The following is a 19,186-nucleotide window of genomic DNA, read 5'->3' on the forward strand; positions in this document are numbered from 1 at the left end:
CTTTGAGACACTTGTGATTTAGGGCTATATAAATAAACATTGATTGATTGATTGATTGATATTCGGCCATAACCACACCAAAAACATGAGTAAAACACTTCTATCTCGAAAAACTAGTAATTTTCTGCCGTACAAACCAGGCCAAAACCAACTTGTCATCTGTCACCAACACGCATACCACTAAACCACTGGTGCGTTTATGGCCACACAAAAAGTCGGACAACTCAAACACCACACAAAGTTACACTATGACTCCTCAGTCATACGTGTGCTTATTTTACTGTCATTTATTATTAATGTTAATTTATTTATATTAATCATGGAATGCTGTTACTAGAGAAAGTTACAGGAATGCACACTTCATCCTATGCTTACATTTCATTGTGCAACATGAGGATGTTTAAGGGGAACTAAATGTGATCTCTGAAAGGGGTACAAATGATTTCCAAAGCAGTGCTTTTGGTATAAAGTTAAGTTAGGTTAAATGAAAGTATTATTATTATTATTATTATTATTATTTATCTTACGTATATATCAAAAATAATATTGAGCAAAATGTAATTGAAATATTGTCGATGTGGCCCTCCAGCGGTGCTCTGGTTGCTCATGCGGCCTCCGGTAAAAATTAATTGCCCACCCCTGCTCTATAGTGTTATTAAGGGTAATAAAGGCACTGACTGATCACTATTTAAGGAATTATTTTGTCAATCTGAATGACAAATTTGGTATAGTGGAGGAGAATCCTGCATCATGCAAATATATTTTAGGTATCACTGTTCAGGATTTTACCCTTCGCTGTATTTTACTACAAAATGGGGCTGCACACCTGGGAGAAACTTTAGGCCCTGCAGCAAGTCCTTCTCCTGGCTGAAGTCCACCATCAAGTGGCTCATGTTGTCGCTGGCCTTGGCCTTCAACGAAAGGCGGAAGGCCGGAGCCATCGTCACACTGTCGACAAAAGGGACACGTCACAGCCAGACAAGGAGAAAATCAATGACACAGTGTGGACAATAGCCAGGACTCTGTGACTACCACTGAGCTCATCACCCTGCGCTGAAAAGGCAGAGGTAGGGGGAGCATTCATCCAGGGAGGAACGGAGAGAGGGTGGGCTGACACAGGACGGTACTACACCACAACAAAAAGGCTCTTGACTGCAAAGTTACCACAGTGCTTATGGTCTAAAAAAAAGGGTGACATGTTTCAAAGCATGCATGCTATCAGACGAAATGGCAGGTTATATGGGTCAAAAGAACAAAATGGAAGCAATGGATAGCTTGAGTACGATACCTATCCTTTATGTCTTTGGCTGCCTGCAGGGGAAGGAAGAGGAGAGAAGAGATACGGAGCGAAGACAAAACTGAGTTTGGCGGCCATCTTTGCTTATGTCACATTTATATCAAACAATCTAATCTATAAAACATATTGCTGGAGGCTTTGTAACTCCACAAAAAAGGACAGATTGTTTTTAATTACATACAGGGGACCAGCTAGGTTGAATGACAGGGGGCGGCGCATTACCTGTGTGAAACCATCTGTCTGGGAGGAACAAAGCGTCTGATTGGCCAGCTCCAGCAGCTCCTCCGAACTTTCCAGCGCTTTGGAACACGCGCTTAGCTGACTCTTGGAGAAAACATCATGAAAAAGAAACAATAGGAATGTTATGTTTTTTCCACTATTTGATTAAAATAATTAAAATACAGATACGCTACAATATACACTAACAGACCCAAGCAGACCACAGAAAACACTAAAATACCAACAATAATTTACTTTAATTTAAATGGTTATACTTGTATAGCGCTTTTCTACCTTAAAGGTACTCAAAGCGCTTTGACACTATTTCCACATTCATCCATTCACACACACATTCACACACTGATGGCGGGAGCTGCCATGCAAGGCGCTAACCAGCAGCCATCAGGAGCAAGGGTGAAGTGTCTTGCCCAAGGACACAACGGACGTGACTAGGAAGGTAGAAGGTGGGGATTGAACCCCAGTAACCAGCAGCACTCCGATTGCTGGCACAGCCACTCTACCAACTTCGCCACGCCGTCCCTAATTAATTTATATTAATATTACTTTTTAATAAAGTCCACTCAAGATTAGGTGTATTGTAATAAGGAGAGGGACAAGTGGTAGAAAATGGATGAATGGATGGAAGGATGGAGATTTTGTAATTATTTTCTTTATATCAAAAGGTTGCACAAGTTAGCGTTGTGCATTTTACACTCCACACAAACAAAGGGTGCAGTTTGTTGGTGGGCAAGTGTTTACTTCTAGAGTAAAACTGAAAACCATTCTTTTAGCAACACTGACACTGGATTATGATATATCAGATGATGATGAAATGAGAAAAATACAAAGAATGTTAGTCCCCTTAAATGATGCTGGCTTAAAATATTTACTGTACTCCCAGGATTACATTAGTTTTGGGTTCATGTCATTTTGACATATTACTACAAATATGTCTGAAGAATGTGACTACATGCTGTACAAGTATGTGTGACAGGTCTAAGTTGCGTTTGTATTGGATCTCTTTGGATGGCATAGGACGGTGTATCTAATGTAGAGCTGAAGGATTATGGCAAAAATATTAATCACAATTATTTTGATTAATAGTTTAATCACGATTAATTACTATTTATTGTACCATCAAAACTCAACTTTAAATGTAGTTTAAAAAAAAAACCTGGAAATAAATTAATAAATAAACAACAACAAGTAAAATAACAATACATTTAAATAACAGCAATATAAAAAACAATACCATTATTTTTTTCTGTTTTAATGTTTAATTCAGATAAGGCTATAGACAAACGTTATCCATATATTTAAAGACAAACATTTGTGTTTTTGTTCATTAACAGTATCAACGTGTGAATTTTTTCTCATTGCATGATGCTTTTATTTCCATTTGTAAATTTTCATAGAGAGAGGTATTTTTTTAAGTTATGTACATTTACATATACTGATGTATTTACATCATATATGTCAAACATGCAGCCCGGCGAATGGGTTTAATCCGACCTAGGGGATAGGCTTGCTGAGTGTAAAAATTAGCTGCAATTTTAAATTAAATAAACTGCTGTTCTCAATGTGTCCACTGGATGTCGCAATAGCACTTTTTTTTTTAGGAAAGTAAATGGTTTGTACGGGGTTGAGCAAGCTAGGTACACAGTAAAGCCATTTCATGTCTTCTATTTCGAACATATGGTGATTTTGGCATCCTCATTTCTACAAAATGTCTTTGTCAAAATAGAAAAAAGTAGACACAGAGTGCAGAGTGTTCCAATGAAAATAATCATCCTCCTATTTATTCACAGAAATCACATCTTTGTGAGCAAGTTTTCTCTATAATGAGCATCAATAAAACATAGCTCGGCCCAACGACCACGCACAACCACTTGGATAACATCCTAAAATTGTCTGCCACTCAAGATATGACACCTGATTGATTGATTGATTGATTGATTGAGACTTTTATTAGTAGGTTGCACAGTGAAGTACATATTCCGTACAATTGACCACTAAATGGTAACACCCGAATAAGTTTTTCAACTTGTTTAAGTCGGGGTCCACTTAAATTGATTAATGATACAGATATATACTATCATATATACTATCATCATAATACAGTCATCACACAAGATAATCACATTGAATTATTTACATTATTTACAATCAGGGGTGTGGAGGGGGTGGGGGGTAGGATATAGACAGCATGAAGTGGACATATAGAGAGAGAGAGAGAGAAAGAGAGCGAGAGAGAGAGAGAGAGAGAAAGAGAGCGAGAGCGAGAGCGAGAGAGAGAGCGAGAGCGAGAGCGAGAGAGAGAGAAAGAGAGAGAGAGAGAGAGATCAGAAGGCATAAGAAAAAGTATCTGCATTTGATTGTTTACATTTAATTATTAGCAATCCGGGGAGGGTGTTAGTTTAGGGTTGTAGCTGCCTGGAGGTGAACTTTTAGTGCGGTTTTGAAGGACGATAGAGATGCCCTTTCTTTTATACCTGTTGGGAGCGCATTCCACATTGATGTGGCATAGAAAGAGAATGAGTTAAGACCTTTGTTAGTTCGGAATCTGGGTTTAACGTGGTTAGTGGAGCTCCCCCTGGTGTTGTGGTTATGGCGGTCATTTACGTTAAGGAAGTAGTTTGACATGTACTTCGGTATCAGGGAGCTGCAGTGGATTTTATAGACTAGGCTCAGTGCAAGTTGTTTAACTCTGTCCTCCACCTTGAGCCAGCCCACTTTAGAGAAGTGGGTAGGAGTGAGGTGGGATCTGGGGTGGAGGTCTAGAAGTAACCTGACTAGCTTGTTCTGAGATGTTTGGAGTTTAGATTTGAGGGTTTTGGAGGTGCTAGGGTACCAGGAGGTGCATGCGTAATCGAAAAAGGGTTGAACGAGAGTTCCCGCCAGAATCCTCAAGGTGCTTTTGTTGACCAGAGAGGAGATTCTGTAGAGAAATCTCGTTCGTTGGTTAACCTTTCTGATTACCTTGGTTGCCATTTTATCACAGGAAAGGTTAGCCTCTAGAATGGAACCTAGGTAGGTGACCTCATCTTTCCTGGTGATAACAATGTCACCCACTTTTATGGTGAAGTCATTGACTTTCTTAAGGTTGATGTGGGACCCAAACAGGATGGATTCTGTTTTACCCAAGTGTATGGATAGCTTGTTGTCAGCGAGCCAGGTGCAAGTTCTACACAGCTCAGCACTGAGGATTTTCTCCACCTGTGACTTGTCCTTGCCGGATACCAGCAGGGCAGAGTCATCCGCAAACAAAAACAATTCACAGTCGCATGCCGATCACATGTCATTTATGTATATTAGGATATTGATGCGCTTGTGAAATGAGTAAAATAAACAATTGGTAACCCCACTTAAAATGCTCCATTAGACACTGCACCTTAATATAGTTCTATGAAAATAATTGTCTTCAGTGGAAATTTAAAGAGAGTAAACAGTGTATGATTTACTGCAATACTGTCAGTCTCTTAAGTTCATACGTTTGGTTTGCTGAAATTGTTCACACATTGCACAACTTGTATTTTTCTATTAATACACAGTGATACCTCCAAGGCAGGGAGTAACTCAACTGAAGTTTCTACCTCAGTTGGTATTGTTTGTTGAGTCCGCATAGGATTGATTCGTGAAAATGACATGTGAGGTATTTGATACCTACAAGACTTTTTATTTATCATTTATTTTGTATTTTATTCAATCCTTGATGGGTTGTGACTTACAGTTTAATGGTTTTGTAGATACACTGAGACGAAATCTAAGTTTGTTCTGTTCTGCATGTTGTTTTTTGCAGCTCTACCAATATTTTCCTCAAAATATTCAACTAATTTGAAGTGTTTTGTCAGGGGGATTATTTGTAATATGTACTATTTACGAACATGCTTGTTCTAATTTTGGGCCAAAGAAAACAATCTGAAGTTGTCGTAGTTGTACTTTTAAGTTATTATGCCATGATTTTACCAGTTTGGCCCACATGGGAAAAGCTTTTCCTCCATGCGGCCCCTGAGCTGAAATTAGTTTGAAACCCCTGATTTACATGTACATGCTGAATCGGGACATATCCATTAATAGTTTGGAAATAACTATACACCATAAAACATTAAAGGCCTACTGAAATGATTTTTTTAAATTTAAACGGGGATAGCAGATCCATTCTATGTGTCATACTTGATAATTTTGCGATATTGCCATATTTTTGCTGAAAGGATTTAGTAGAGAACATCGACGATAAAGTTCGCAACTTTTGGTCGCTGATAAAAAAAAGCCTTGCCTATACCAGGAGGAGCGTGACGTCGCAGGTTGAAGGGCTCCTCACATTTCCCCATTGTTTACACCAGCAGCGAGAGCGATTCGGACAGAGAAAGCGACGATTACCCCATTAATTTGAGCGAGGATGAAAGATTTGTGGATGAGGTACGTGAGAGTGAAGGACTAGAGTGCAGTGCAGGACGTATCTTTTTTCGCTCTGACCGTAACTTAGGTAAAAGGGCTCATTGGATTCCACACTTTCTCCTTTTTCTATTGTGGATCACAGATTTGTATTTTAAACCACCTCGGATGCTATATCCTCTTGAAAATGAGAGTCGAGGACGCGAAATGGACATTCACAGTGACTTTTATCCCCACGACAATACATCGGTGAAGCACTTTAGCTACGGAGCTAACGTGATAGCATCGTGCTTAAATGCAGATAGAAACAAAATAAATAAGCCCCTGACTGGAAGGATAGACAGAAGATCAACAATACTACTATCAGGAGACACTGAACCAAACACTGGACCTGTAACTACACGGTTAATGCTGTGCCGCCTGTCGAAGCCTAGCAATGCTGTTGCTAACGACGCCATTGAAGCTAACTTAGCTACGGGACCTCGTCAGAGAAGCTAATATTTACATATTGTGTATTACATTCCAGTATGGTAATTGAATCACATAGCTTATACATTTGTCATTGTGTGTATTTCAGTTTAAAAAAAAAAAAAAACAGTCCAGTGCAAGACAAAAGTAAAGATAGGAAAAGACAAAACAAGATCAACAACAATAAAGAGCCTAAATGGATTAACCTGCTTTGGAACTTTATTAGACGTCTTGGATTGTTTGTTAGCTGTCTGCCAAGCTGTATAACCTCAACACGTATAGTGAGGGCAGAACAGGCAATATGCAATTATTGCAAGGCTTCGCTCTCATGTAAGGGAAGAAGAATTGTTGATTGATGACTGTGGTGTTCTTAGTGTCATAGTGTGTGTAGTTAGTATGTTCCAATAGCAGCAGAAGTGCACTTTTTGGAGAGCTGTATTATTTTCAGTGTTGTGCCAAAGGGACAGATTTTATTTAACACTCTATTATTATTTATACACCTATAGTGATCACAGAGACAGGTTGTTTTTGTGTTACTGTATATATTTGTTTTTCTGAAAAATCCCACTTAATATACTTTGGGTAACAACAGTCAATATTTTTTATTTTTTTATTTTTTTTTAGGGGGGTAAGTCAATATTTATTTATTTATTTATTTTATTTTATTTTTTTCTTATAAAATAAAAGTGAACTATTGTTAAACCAACTATTATGTTTTTTTCCATACACAACAACCTATCTGTAATCGATAAGACAATCGATAAGGAATCGGTTCGATAAGAGGATTCCATAATGGGCTCGAACTCGATAATTTCTTGTCAAACGTCATCCCTAATGCTATGTCACATGAATGTTTTTTTAAAGTAATATCTTTGTAAAATTACAAAAACCCACAAGAAATGTAAAAGAAAAAAAACATGGCGTTTACTTTTTGATATCACTATAAAACACAAAGCAGTTTGGCTAAAGAAGATAAAGTATAATCAACAAGTTTTGTTCATTATCAACAACACCATGCGGTTCAGTGCAACAGTTTGGGCAACAAAAATAAACAGGAGTGATAGCTCTCACATCGAATTAGGGCTGAGCGATATGGCCTTTTATTAATATCTCAATATTTTTAGGCCATGTCACGATACACAATATATATCTCGATATTTTGCTTTAGCCTTGAATTAACACTTGATGCATATAATAACACCAGTATGATGATTCTATGTGTCTACATTAAAACATTCTTGTTCATACTTCATTAATAGAATAGTTTTATTGCCATTGTTTGAGAACAGGTTCATGCTCATTTTAAACTTTCATGCAGAGAGGGAAATCACAACTATTTATTAAACAGTTATTAAGCAGTGGCACAAACATTCATGTCATTTCAAAACAGAAAGTGCGAGATTGTCAGAGACATTTTAAAACAAGCTATTAGTGCACTTTTGTGCATGATGTCACTAAGATGACATATCAAAACAACACTAAATTAAAGTGCCCTTTTTGTACAGAACGCCACTACAATGTTTTAAAACAAATAAAGTGCACTTTTGTACATGATGTCACACAAGATATTTCAATAACTGTAAAATAAAAATTAGCTGCACAATATGAAATCAAATAGTGTACATCCTCCGCTATGTGATAGGTTCCTGCGGACGTTATCTCCTTCTGTTGTTGACTATTTTTTTCATACGGTGTTGATCTGTAAATGGTTGCTTCTGCATTTTGTGGGTGTGGCACCGGCCGAGATGTTGACATGCGGAGTTTTAAGAACTCTTCATTCTCTAGCGGGTGACTTTTAAAATGATGCTACACATTAGCAGTAATGCTACTTTTTGTAGCAACGCTTTTGCCGAATACTTGACATATTACTGTTGTCTGTTCAACATCTTCCCGCTTGAAGCCAAACCACCGGCAGACGATGGACCCCCTGCTGTTTTTCTTGGGAATTAATTATTCCTTCATTTGTTACCAGATTGGCACCTTCTTTATCTCGTATTACCACTCGCACCGCTCCGCTAGCATCACAGCTAACTTTACCCATGCTGCTACCTCTCTGCTTGGTGAGGGCGTATGACGTTGCACGCGCGACAGTATGTGACGTATGTAACAAGGTGCACTTGTTTTATCTCTGTGAGAAGGAGAGACAAGAAAGAGTGGAAAAACGCCTGTAGTGTAATGCCCGCAGCTAAAAGGAACTGCGTGAGAACGTATACTCGAGTATCACGATATAGTCATTTTCTATATCGCACAGAGACAAACCAGCGATATATCGTGTATATTCGATATATCGCCCAGCCTTACATCGAATACACAATATTACTGACAACACAGCCTGCGTTCAATTCGATGAGATGCCTTGAAGGTAGAAAAGCGCTATACAAGTATAACCCATAGTTACAAAACATTTGAGCTAGTGTTGATGTTACTGGAACACTGACAAAGTCAACAGTGAAATAAAGGACAAGTGACCATCCCAGTTAACAAACTAAAGACTTTATAAACAAGCTGTGGCAACGTTCCCGACACACCGGCTGCATGGTAACTCTCAGTCCAAGCAGATGAGTACACGATTTTGCAATTTCAAAATGAAACTGAAACAACAAATATTTCTCTCCTCCAAAATTTAACTTTAATGTGGGACAAAAGCGTCCGTCTCCAAATACTGTCCACGCCAGTGTCATCTAATAATAGCAGTGCGCTCTTAAATGCATCCCGAGACTCCACGGAAGTAGAAGCCAGTGAAATAAAGTGAAACGAAACAATGAGCTCCGTTTACTCGGAGGGAACATCTGCAGAGCAAAGTTCTCAAGCAAAGTCCGCCATTTTTTCTCGAGTCTAGCGGCGCTAGTGCCCATGCACCAGTGCTGCGCCATTTCCATTCCCAGGAAGTAAGCAGTGTTGCCTAAAATGCAATAATCAATGAAGTTTTTTCGGTAATTAAATTTAAACAGTTTTACTAACCTTCTGGAATTTTACCGCGGTTTATCATTACATCCCTGATTCAGTTTTTTATTTTTTCCTTTATTTTTCCACGATAGAGTTTGTGCTTTTTGTGTGAAATAAAATTTATTCAAAATGTTTTTAATTAAATGCAAAAATCCTTACATTTTTTGGTGCAATACATCTTTGGACAATTTTGACCAGTATTTTCGGTCAAAGCATAATAATTTTGTAAATTAAACCCCTACCCTAGAGGGGGTGGGGGGGGTTACCCACATATGCGGTCCTCTCCAAGGTTTCTCATAGTCATTCACATCGACGTCTCACTGGGGTGAGTTTTTCCTGGCCCGTATGTGGGCTCTGTACCGAGGATGATGTCGTGGCTTGTGCAGCCCTTTGAGACACTTGTTATTTAGGGCTATATAAATAAACATTGATTGATTGATTGATTGAAATGTACCAGTAAGTGCTTAAGTACATTATGCTTGTGTAAGGTACTTTTTTGAAACCGGTTATGGCACACCGCGCTATTATTGTGAAAGGGTGGGGAGTGTGCTGTGTTGTTCTCAGCTTGCCGAGTAAAAAGGCGACTCGCTGTTAAAAAAAGAAAAAAAAAAGACGTTCTTTCAAGTTGCTAACACTGTTTGTACGTTGATGTGACATCTATGATGTCGTTCACAACAACGCAAGCAGTTGAGATGTGTTGTGGGTGTATGGATTGTTCTTTGTTAGCTTTAGCTTTGTAGTTTAGTGGCTGTTTCAAGTGACCATCTCGACATTGTTTAGTTCAGGATGGGGCGGTTGAGTGTTTAGGGGATAAATGAGCGGTACCGGACACATTATTTTCCCAAACTAAAAAGCATGGATTATTTTATCATTTTTATGCAGATGACTGCCAAATATATTTACCAATTTTTAAAAATGATCGTACCATGAGTGCTTAAATGACGTCAAGGCCTGGTCGGCGCAGAATTTTTTAAAGCTAAACGAGAAAAAACTGAAGTTGTGCTGCTGGGCAACAGTGACCCTCTGCTTGACCTGGACTTTCTTAAGAACTCTGTACGTCCCACGGCCACCAGCATTGGCGTCATTATAGACCATGGTTTTTAAATTTGACAAATCAACGTCGTTGTTGAATTAAGTTTTTATCACCTTCGGCTTTTATCAAAGATGACATCTTTTCTATCTTTTAAACAATTTGAACAGGTCATGCACGCTTTTATCTCATCACGTCTGGACTACTGTAATGCACTTTACACTGGAATAAGTCAAAATGCACTGTCAGGCTTAAAGTTAGTCCAGAACTCTGCGGCACAACTTTTAACCGGAACCAATAAAAGGGAGAACATCATTCCGATTCTCATTTCTCTGCATTGGCTTCCTGTTCGTTTTAGAATTGATTTTAAAAATGTTATTGTTTGTTTTTAAAGCTTTGAATGGACTGGCCCTCAAAGTACATCACAGACCTCATACATCGCGCGTTGAGGTTCGAGGGTCAGTTCAAACTTGTGGGGCCTAAAACGAGGCTTAACACTAGGGGAGACAGGGCTTTCTCTGTTGTTGGCCCTAAACTTTGGAAAGTTCCTCATGTCAGAATGGCCCCCACTGTTGAATGTTTTAAGTCTCGTCTTAAAACCCACTTTTATTCTCTTGCTTTTAAATTGGCGAGAGTGTTGTGCTCTTCTGTGTATTTTATTGATTTGTATTTTTTATTCTTTTATTCAACTTTTTGTATTTGTTTTTACTTGTTTCTTTTTAAATGCTTGTAATGTGATTACTTTTTATTGTTTCTTTTTATGTGCAGCACTCTGGAAACAGTTTTGTTGTTAATAGTGCTGTATAAATAAAGGGGATTTGATTGGATTAGATTTCTTCTCACAACAACACCATTTCACTTACAATTATGTCAATTTTCCTGATATCATTTTGCGTTTATCAGCGGATATTGGGTAGCTATGTGACTTCGTCCGCAGTTATATGAACGCTAAAATCATATGCCTTACGTTTTTGTTGCGTTTAGTGATTGTTGACTATGAATACAAGCGCTGTGTTAAATAAAGAGTAGCAACCATGGTGACATCTTCTTCTTCTAGTAGATATGCTCTAGTAGATATGCTCTTTTTCACTCACTCGCAACTCATCCGTTTCACCATCACAAGCTCCAGAATTTTCATGCACGTTGAACGGCCCATTAATTGTTATTTTTTCAATTAATATACAAACCCTGTTTCCATATGATTTGGGAAATTGTGTTAGATGTAAATATAAACGGAATACAATGATTTGCAAATCATTTTCAACCCATATTCAGTTGAATATGCTACAAAGACAACATATTTGATGTTCAAACTGATAAACTTTTTTTTTGTGCAAATAATCAATAACTTTACAATTTGATGCCAGCAACACGTGACAAAAAAGTTGGGAAAGGTGGCAATAAATACTGACAAAGTTGAGGAATGCTCATCAAACACTTATTTGGAACATCCCACAGGTGAACAGGCAAATTGGGAACAGGTGGGTGCCATGATTGGGTATAAAAGTAGATTCCATGAAATGCTCAGTCATTCACAAACAAGGATGGGGCGAGGGTCACCACTTTGTCAACAAATGCGTGAGCAAATTCTTGAACAGTTTAAGAAAAACCTTTCTCAACCAGCTATTGCAAGGAATTTAGGGATTTTACCATCTACGCTCCGTAATATCATCAAAGGGTTCAGAGAATCTGGAGAAATCACTGCACGTAAGCAGCTAAGCCTGTGACCTTCGATCCCTCAGGCTGTACTGCATCAACAAGCGACATCAGTGTGTAAAGGATATCACTACATGGGCTCAGGAACACTTCAGGAACCCACTGTCAGTAACTACAGTTGGTCGCTACATCTGTAAGTGCAAGTTAAAACACTCCTATGCAAGGCGAAAACTGTTTATCAAAAACACCCAGAAACGCCGTCGGCTTCGCTGGGCCTGAATTCATCTAAGATGGACTGATACAAAGTGGAAAAGTGTTCTGTGGTCTGACGAGTCCACATTTCCAAATTGTTTTTGGAAACTGTGGACATTGTGTCCTCCGGACCAAAGAGGAAAAGAACCATCCGGATTGTTATAGGCGCAAAGTTGAAAAGCCAGCATCTGTGATGGTATGGTGGTGTATTAGTGCCCAAGACATGGGTAACTTACACATCTGTGAAGGCGCCATTAATGCAGAAAGGTAAATACAGGTTTTGGAGCAACATATGTTGCCATCCAAGCAATGGTACCATGGACGCCCCTGCTTATTTCAGCAAGACAATGCCAAGCCACGTGTTACATCAACGTGGCTTCATAGTAAAAGAGTGCGGGTACTAGACTGGCCTGCCTGTAGTCCAGACCTGTCTCCCATTGAAAATGTGTGGCGCATTATGAAGCCTAAAATACTATAATGGAGACCCCCGGACTGTTGAACAACTTAAGCTGTACATCAAGCAAGAATGGGAAAGAATTCCACTTGAGAAGCTTAAAAAATGTGTCTCCTCAGTTCCCAAACGTTTACTGAGTGTTGTCAAAAGGAAAGGCCATGTAACACAGTGGTGAACATGCCCTTTCCCAACTACTTTGGCACGTGTTGCAGCCATGAAATTCTAAGTTAATTATTATTTGGAAAAAAAAAAAAAAAAGTTTATGAGTTTGAACATCAAATATGTTGTCTTTGTAGTGCATTCAATTGAATATGGGTTGAAAAGGATTTGCAAATCATTGTATTCTGTTTATATTTACATCTAACACAATTTCCCAACTCATATGGAAACGGGTTTTGTATTTTTATAATCGTGGGAAGCCAAAATCAAAATCGAAATTTAAATTTGGTTAATTGTTTAGCCCGAACTTAATGTTGTGGCTGGTGAGTGCACTGTAGTTTTAAGCAGCTATACCTGTAGTTCGTAGGTCCGGCTGGCTCGCTCCTGCTTAATGCGTGTCAACATGTTCTCCTTCATCCCATCCAGAGCTGAGTGGAGGGTGTTGAACTCGGACTCCAGGTCCTCCTGGACTCTGGTGGAGTTGGCCTGGTATTGTGGAAGAGAAATGATCAATCGCAGGTAAAATGGTTTCTCTAAATGCTCGTGTATGCATCCAGTTGTGTGTCCACACCTCCAGGTTGTCCAGGCTCTGTTTGAGGCTGCAGATGAAATTGGAAATCTCCTCATTCTTGGTGGCCAGGGTGTGGGTGATCTTACGAAGAGACTCCTACAAGAAAGACAAGAGTTGAACCTCATTTTGGCAATTTGACTAAAGCTGCAAAATCCCCGGTACATAAGAATAAATGTGAATATGCTATAATTAATGGAAATAAACAGGTTAGTCTTAATTATAGTTGAGAAAAAACATCATGTGGCCAAATAATTAAATACTGTAGACCAAATGCAAATTTAGTCAAATGTTTACTTTGTACCTAGAATCTGCAGTCCCATGAACAGTTCATTTCTAAAAACTTTGCACACAACCAGGTATGTAGTTTCACCGCCACATTTTAACCCGGTAATAGTGATTTTTTATTTTTATTTTGTTCAATTAAAAACATTTGATTACTTATCAACAAATAAACCTATAAACCTAAAATGTTGTATGTTTAGTTTGGACTTACAGTATTTTTGTGATAACTGTAATGTTTTTGCTCCTTGCCAGCTATACAAGATAACTGTTACCTTGTATAAAATAAATCAATTGAAAGGGTGCAAACTAAATCCACAAAGTAAAAACATGTGCCACGCTAACTCAATTTCAAACTTGTCATACAATCAATGCAATTTAGGAATGTGCCAACTGATCGTTCACCAATCAGTATCTGCCGATTTTTGTGAAAAAAAGTCATCGCCATAGCCGATTAAGGCATTTTATTGCCGATCACAAATGCTGATCCCCTCTGGCTGACACTGTATTTAGTTTTAGTTCCCTGGGTGACAAGCAGCGAATTGTGTCTCAGATACACAGCGCGGAGACGCTCCTCTTAGTTAATAATATTTACCTCCATTACGGCAAATAAACTGTATTTCTGTGTATCTTAAGTATCATTATCACTGAAGGATGAGGCTGAACATATGACACAAAGAGGAAGAGAATAAGGAACTAGTGTAAATAACGTGTTGACATTGTTACATTGTCAATTGCGCTTACCATAAATACAATGACAAATTTACAGTTAATACAAGTGATTGGTATCTCACTCATTAATGACCGTATCGGAATCAGCAGCATAAAAATTGGAACATCCCTAATGCAATTGTTTTTGTGAACACACAATACGTAGTGTCAAGGAGAATTGTTAACGTGCGACTGTGTAGAGAGTAGAGACAAAAAAAGACATGCCTTTGTGTAATAAGACACAGAATATAAGGTTATTCAGAATCTAGTAGTCTTGTTGTAAATAAGTAAAGTATGCTTTAATGACTTCTGTTGTGCTCTGGCACTACATAGATTATAACACAAGTGTACATGACCGTGTAATATAATTGTAGGGAAAAAATACTTTCTTGAAAAAAGTAATTCAATCAAAAAACTTGGCTTGACCAGCAGATGCACCTCTGCCTCAAAAAGAGGAAATCAACTATGTGATGTTGAGCAACATTACTCCAGTTACTTAGGCCGTATCTCATTTTGCGCACTTTCATTCACTCAGCATTTTGAGGGTATAAGTATGTTTACACAAAAAATCACGATAAAATGCAGAGCGCTGTCAGTACCCGGATGTTGCACATAACATACCCCAAATGGTGAAACATTTTGACTACATAGCGGAAGGGAAGGGACTAACTCATGTGGTTGCAATTCACAATTAAAAAGGAGAAAATAAGAAAAAGAAGCAGACAATCTAGCGATTGTCATTTCTGGGCAGGTACCGAGTTGAGTCAAAGGTAACACAGTCACGAATAGGGATGGGTACTGAAATTCAGTACTATTATAGGCAAAGACCAAAATCTGTCTGTATTACCAGGTATCGATACTCGAAAAATCTACCGGTGACATATTTTGATACCTTTTTTGCATGGTATCGAAATATGCATTCAGTTGTAGTCCAACACTCAGCACTCAGTCAGACTGCCTCTTGGTCATGTTGCATGTAGCTATTCCTCGTCCTGCAGGGATGATACTTGTAAGAAACTTACTTTATTTGTCGCCATGGAGGCGAGGATTAGTGATTTAGAAGTAGCTAAAACACTGCCGACTGGGGCTGGACTTCAGCCGCTAGCTAGCTAGCCATGTCTTCCGGTGGGCGTTTCAGTGTTATAGCTTCACCTTTATCATTAGTTTTTAAGCCAAAATGTGTCCGTTCTCCCTTTTCTGTTTACAGTTTCGATCTTAAAGATCTAAAAACATTATTTGGGAATGTCCGGCGGGCCGGATTGAAAAGCTTAACGGGTCGCATGCGGCCCCCGCGTCTTAATTTGCCCAGGTCTGTGTTAAAGGAAGGTACCCATCCCTAGTCATGAATTAAGTAAGCTGTATACATTGAAGTGTTTCTCCTCCTTCTACATGTACAGATGCTTGTGGAAATCACACATTAATACCTTAAAAGAAAGCGATTGCAGCTATTTCGGACACAACACTTCTCAGACGGCAAGAGAACTTTCGAATGTCGCGGTCAGCTGTGATTCTACTTACCGGAAAACTTTGTCCATTTGTCGAAAGAGAGTCAACGAGAATGCGGGTTACCGTGGATGTGATAAAAAAAAAGGTAGCGCGTGCTTTGTATTACCTTGCCGTCGAGGGAAGACTAACTACGGAAAACGGCGAATGCTTTTAAACGATATACCGTATTTCCTTGAATTGGCGCAGGGAATATAGTATCCGCACGTCTAGAATTACTGCCGGGTCAAACTCGTTTCTCAAAATAATTAACGCATGCTTGGCCTTATCGCCGGTTCATTATTGACGCCGGATCAAATTAGTTTCGCAAAATATTAATTTTATTATCGCATGTCTATAATTTTCGCCGGGTCAAACTCGTTTCGCAAAATATTTAGCATATGGCTAGAACTTCCACCGGGTCAAATTCGTTACGTCACGAGTGACGCTTTATCTGTCCTCATTTTCAAAATGGAGGAAGCTGTTTTCAGTAGTTTGCAATCGCACAAAGGAAAAAAGATAAAGAGCTACCGGTATTCAGTAGGATTTAAGGTCCAAGCTATTGAATACCGGTACAGTATGCTAAAAAGAACAGTAAGCAGCTATGTTTTATTAATATACCGTATCTGCGTGTGTCAAATACTGTATGAGTCATGAAATGACTCCCGCCTCCTGGTGGTAGAGGGCGCTGCCGCGCTAGTGATCCTTCTTGCGACTTCCGGTACTGCAGAAGAAGTGAACACACGCAGCAATACATTTATTTTTTTCCTCTGCCTGAACTTTTAACAAGGAGGATTACATACCGGTATCTAAAATAAAACAGTTTTCTAAACTGGACTTTCAATCGAAGCAGGAGGTAATAATTAAAGGAATATCTCCATCGAGACAGAGAGACTTTTAAAACGGAAGAAAGAAAATAAGGAAGACTTCTATAAACAAGTTATCGATGCTTTTGGTCAGAAGGAGCTGCAAATGGACTCCATTTATAAGTACAGGTAAGACCATAATAAAGTTTTTTTTATTAAATGTGCTTTTCATGATGGTATGCTTACATCACACTCAAAGCGCACGCCTAAATTTACCGCATTCCTTTTGGTAAACGCCGGAGTGAGAAGAGGTTTTAAAATAATTACCGCATGCACGGCCATCCCGCCGGTTTCCGGTAAACGCCGGAGTGACAGGAGGTTTTAAATTAATTAGCGCCCCTGCGGCTATTCAAGGAAATACGGTAAATGGGTTATACTTGTATAGCGCTTTTCTACCTTCAAGGTACTCAAAGCGCTTTGACAGTATTTCCACATTCATCCATTCACACACACACTGATGGCGGGAGCTGCCATGCAAGGCGCTAACCAGCAGCCATCAGGAGCAAGGGTGAAGTGTCTTGCTCAAGGACACAACGGACGTGACTAGGATGGTAGAAGGTGGGGATTGAACCCCAGTAACCAGCAACCCTTCGATTGCTAGCACGGCCACTCTACCAACTTCGCCACGCCGTCCTGGCAAAGAAGACGATATCAGTTATTGTCCTCCATGTATGTCGTGGACTCAACGTCTAGGTCCAGAGTGTATAAAGTCACCAAAAACGAATGGACAATGAAGGTGAAGGCAAAAGAGTGAGGCGTGTCCTGACCAGATATCTAGATCCCTAGACTGATTGATGTAAAATGTTCTTTATCACATTGTTTACGTGTCTAATAAAGATTTGATTAATTTATGATGGCTCAGGTGTGATTCACTACAATAAGGCCCCACAGCACACTGAATTCCTGTTAATTGAAATACCACAACACCGCATATTGTTCAGAGAAGTAAAATTTAAGAACTTGCACACAAAGCAACACTGGGGGTGACTATGGCGTGCGCATTTACCGCGCATGTGTATTAGGTGGCGTTGCGCCGGTGGACGGAGGTGGGAGGGGGTCTTAAACGGTGGCATTGTTGTGTGTGTGGACACGTATAAGGTTAGGTGTGATTTACCCTGGATAACCTTATCCGGCTTAGTGTAAACGGGGCCAAAGTAGTGAAGTACTCCATTAAAGACACAGTCTTGGTGTTTTTGCCACCTAAATTGAGTAAAATACAATTAAACTCCCCAATTGGTCGATCAAGGGAATTCAATTGCAAGTATCTGGAAATGTACTGGCCCTGTTACAGTTTAATATGAGAACAAACATAAATCTACATAAATGTCCGGAAGGCTTGCGCAGCCCCAGTTTACTTTGCATTCACTACTACTGAGTCACGGTCACTTGGAGGCTCCTTTTTTAGAAACGTGACCGATTATCTTCCCTCTCATTGGGTGCTGCCACCTGACCTCACAGTAGACACAGTGTTTTTCAACCTTTTTTGAGCCAAGGCACATTTTTTGCGTTGAAAAAAATCCAGAGGTACAGCACCAGCAGAAATCATTAAAAAACAAAATTCAGTTGACTGTAAAAAGCCTTTGTCACAATTGTTGGATATGACTTTAAACCATAACCAACCATGCATCAATATAGCTCTTGTCTTAAAGTAGGTGTACTGTCACATCACGCCGTGACTTATTTGGAGTTTTTTTGCTGTTTTCCTGTGTGTAGTGTTTTAGTTCTTGTCTTGCGCTCCTATTTTGGTGGCTTTTTCTCTTTCTTTGGTATTTTCCTGTAGCAGTTTCGTGTCTTCCTTTGAGTGATATTTCCCGCATCTACTTTGTTTTAGCAATCGAGAATATTTCCGTTGTTTTTATCCTTCTTTGTGGGGACATTGTTGATTGTCATGTCATGTTTGGATGTACATTGTGGACGCCGTCTTTACACCACAGTAAGTCTTTGCTGTCGTCCAGCATTATGTTTTTGTTTACTTTGTAGCCAATTGAGTTTTAGTTTTGTTTTCCATAGCCATCCTTAAGCTTCAATGCCTTTTTAGGGGCACTCGCCTTTTGTTTATTTTTGGTTTAAGCATAAGATATGACGTTTACAAAGCAATTAGCTACCTGCTGCCACCTACTGATATGGAAGAGTATTAAACGGTTACTCTGCCGATCTCCAGACAGCACCGACACTCAACAACGGCTCTTTATTTGCAGATTATAATTACTGGTTTGCATAAACCTCGCGGCACACAGGCACAGTGGTTGAAAAACACTGAATTCTACTTAAATGTCCAGAAGGCTTGCGCAGCCTCAGTTTACCTTGCATTCACTACTACTGCGTCACAGTCACTTGGAGGCTCCTTTTAGAGATGTGACCGATTATCTTCCCTCTCATTGGGTGCTGCCACCTGACCTCA

General features: G+C 39.3%; 1 protein-coding gene across 1 annotated transcript in view; it reads right to left on the reverse strand.

Annotated features, from left to right (window-relative positions):
* Positions 1 to 19,186, reverse strand: part of fsd1 (fibronectin type III and SPRY domain containing 1) — a 54,426-nt gene that overhangs the window by 33,757 nt on the left and 1,483 nt on the right. The window contains exons 2-6 of the mRNA XM_062038553.1: positions 13,448 to 13,543; positions 13,231 to 13,362; positions 1,520 to 1,621; positions 1,289 to 1,311; positions 827 to 948 (exon numbers count right to left, since the gene is read on the reverse strand). Of these exons, the coding sequence (XP_061894537.1) occupies positions 827 to 948; positions 1,289 to 1,311; positions 1,520 to 1,621; positions 13,231 to 13,362; positions 13,448 to 13,543 (475 nt within the window). The remainder of the gene's footprint in view (positions 1 to 826; positions 949 to 1,288; positions 1,312 to 1,519; positions 1,622 to 13,230; positions 13,363 to 13,447; positions 13,544 to 19,186) is intronic.

Source organism: Entelurus aequoreus, linkage group LG27 (assembly GCF_033978785.1).
Source record: "Entelurus aequoreus isolate RoL-2023_Sb linkage group LG27, RoL_Eaeq_v1.1, whole genome shotgun sequence".
NCBI classification, from domain to species: Eukaryota; Metazoa; Chordata; class Actinopteri; order Syngnathiformes; family Syngnathidae; genus Entelurus; species Entelurus aequoreus.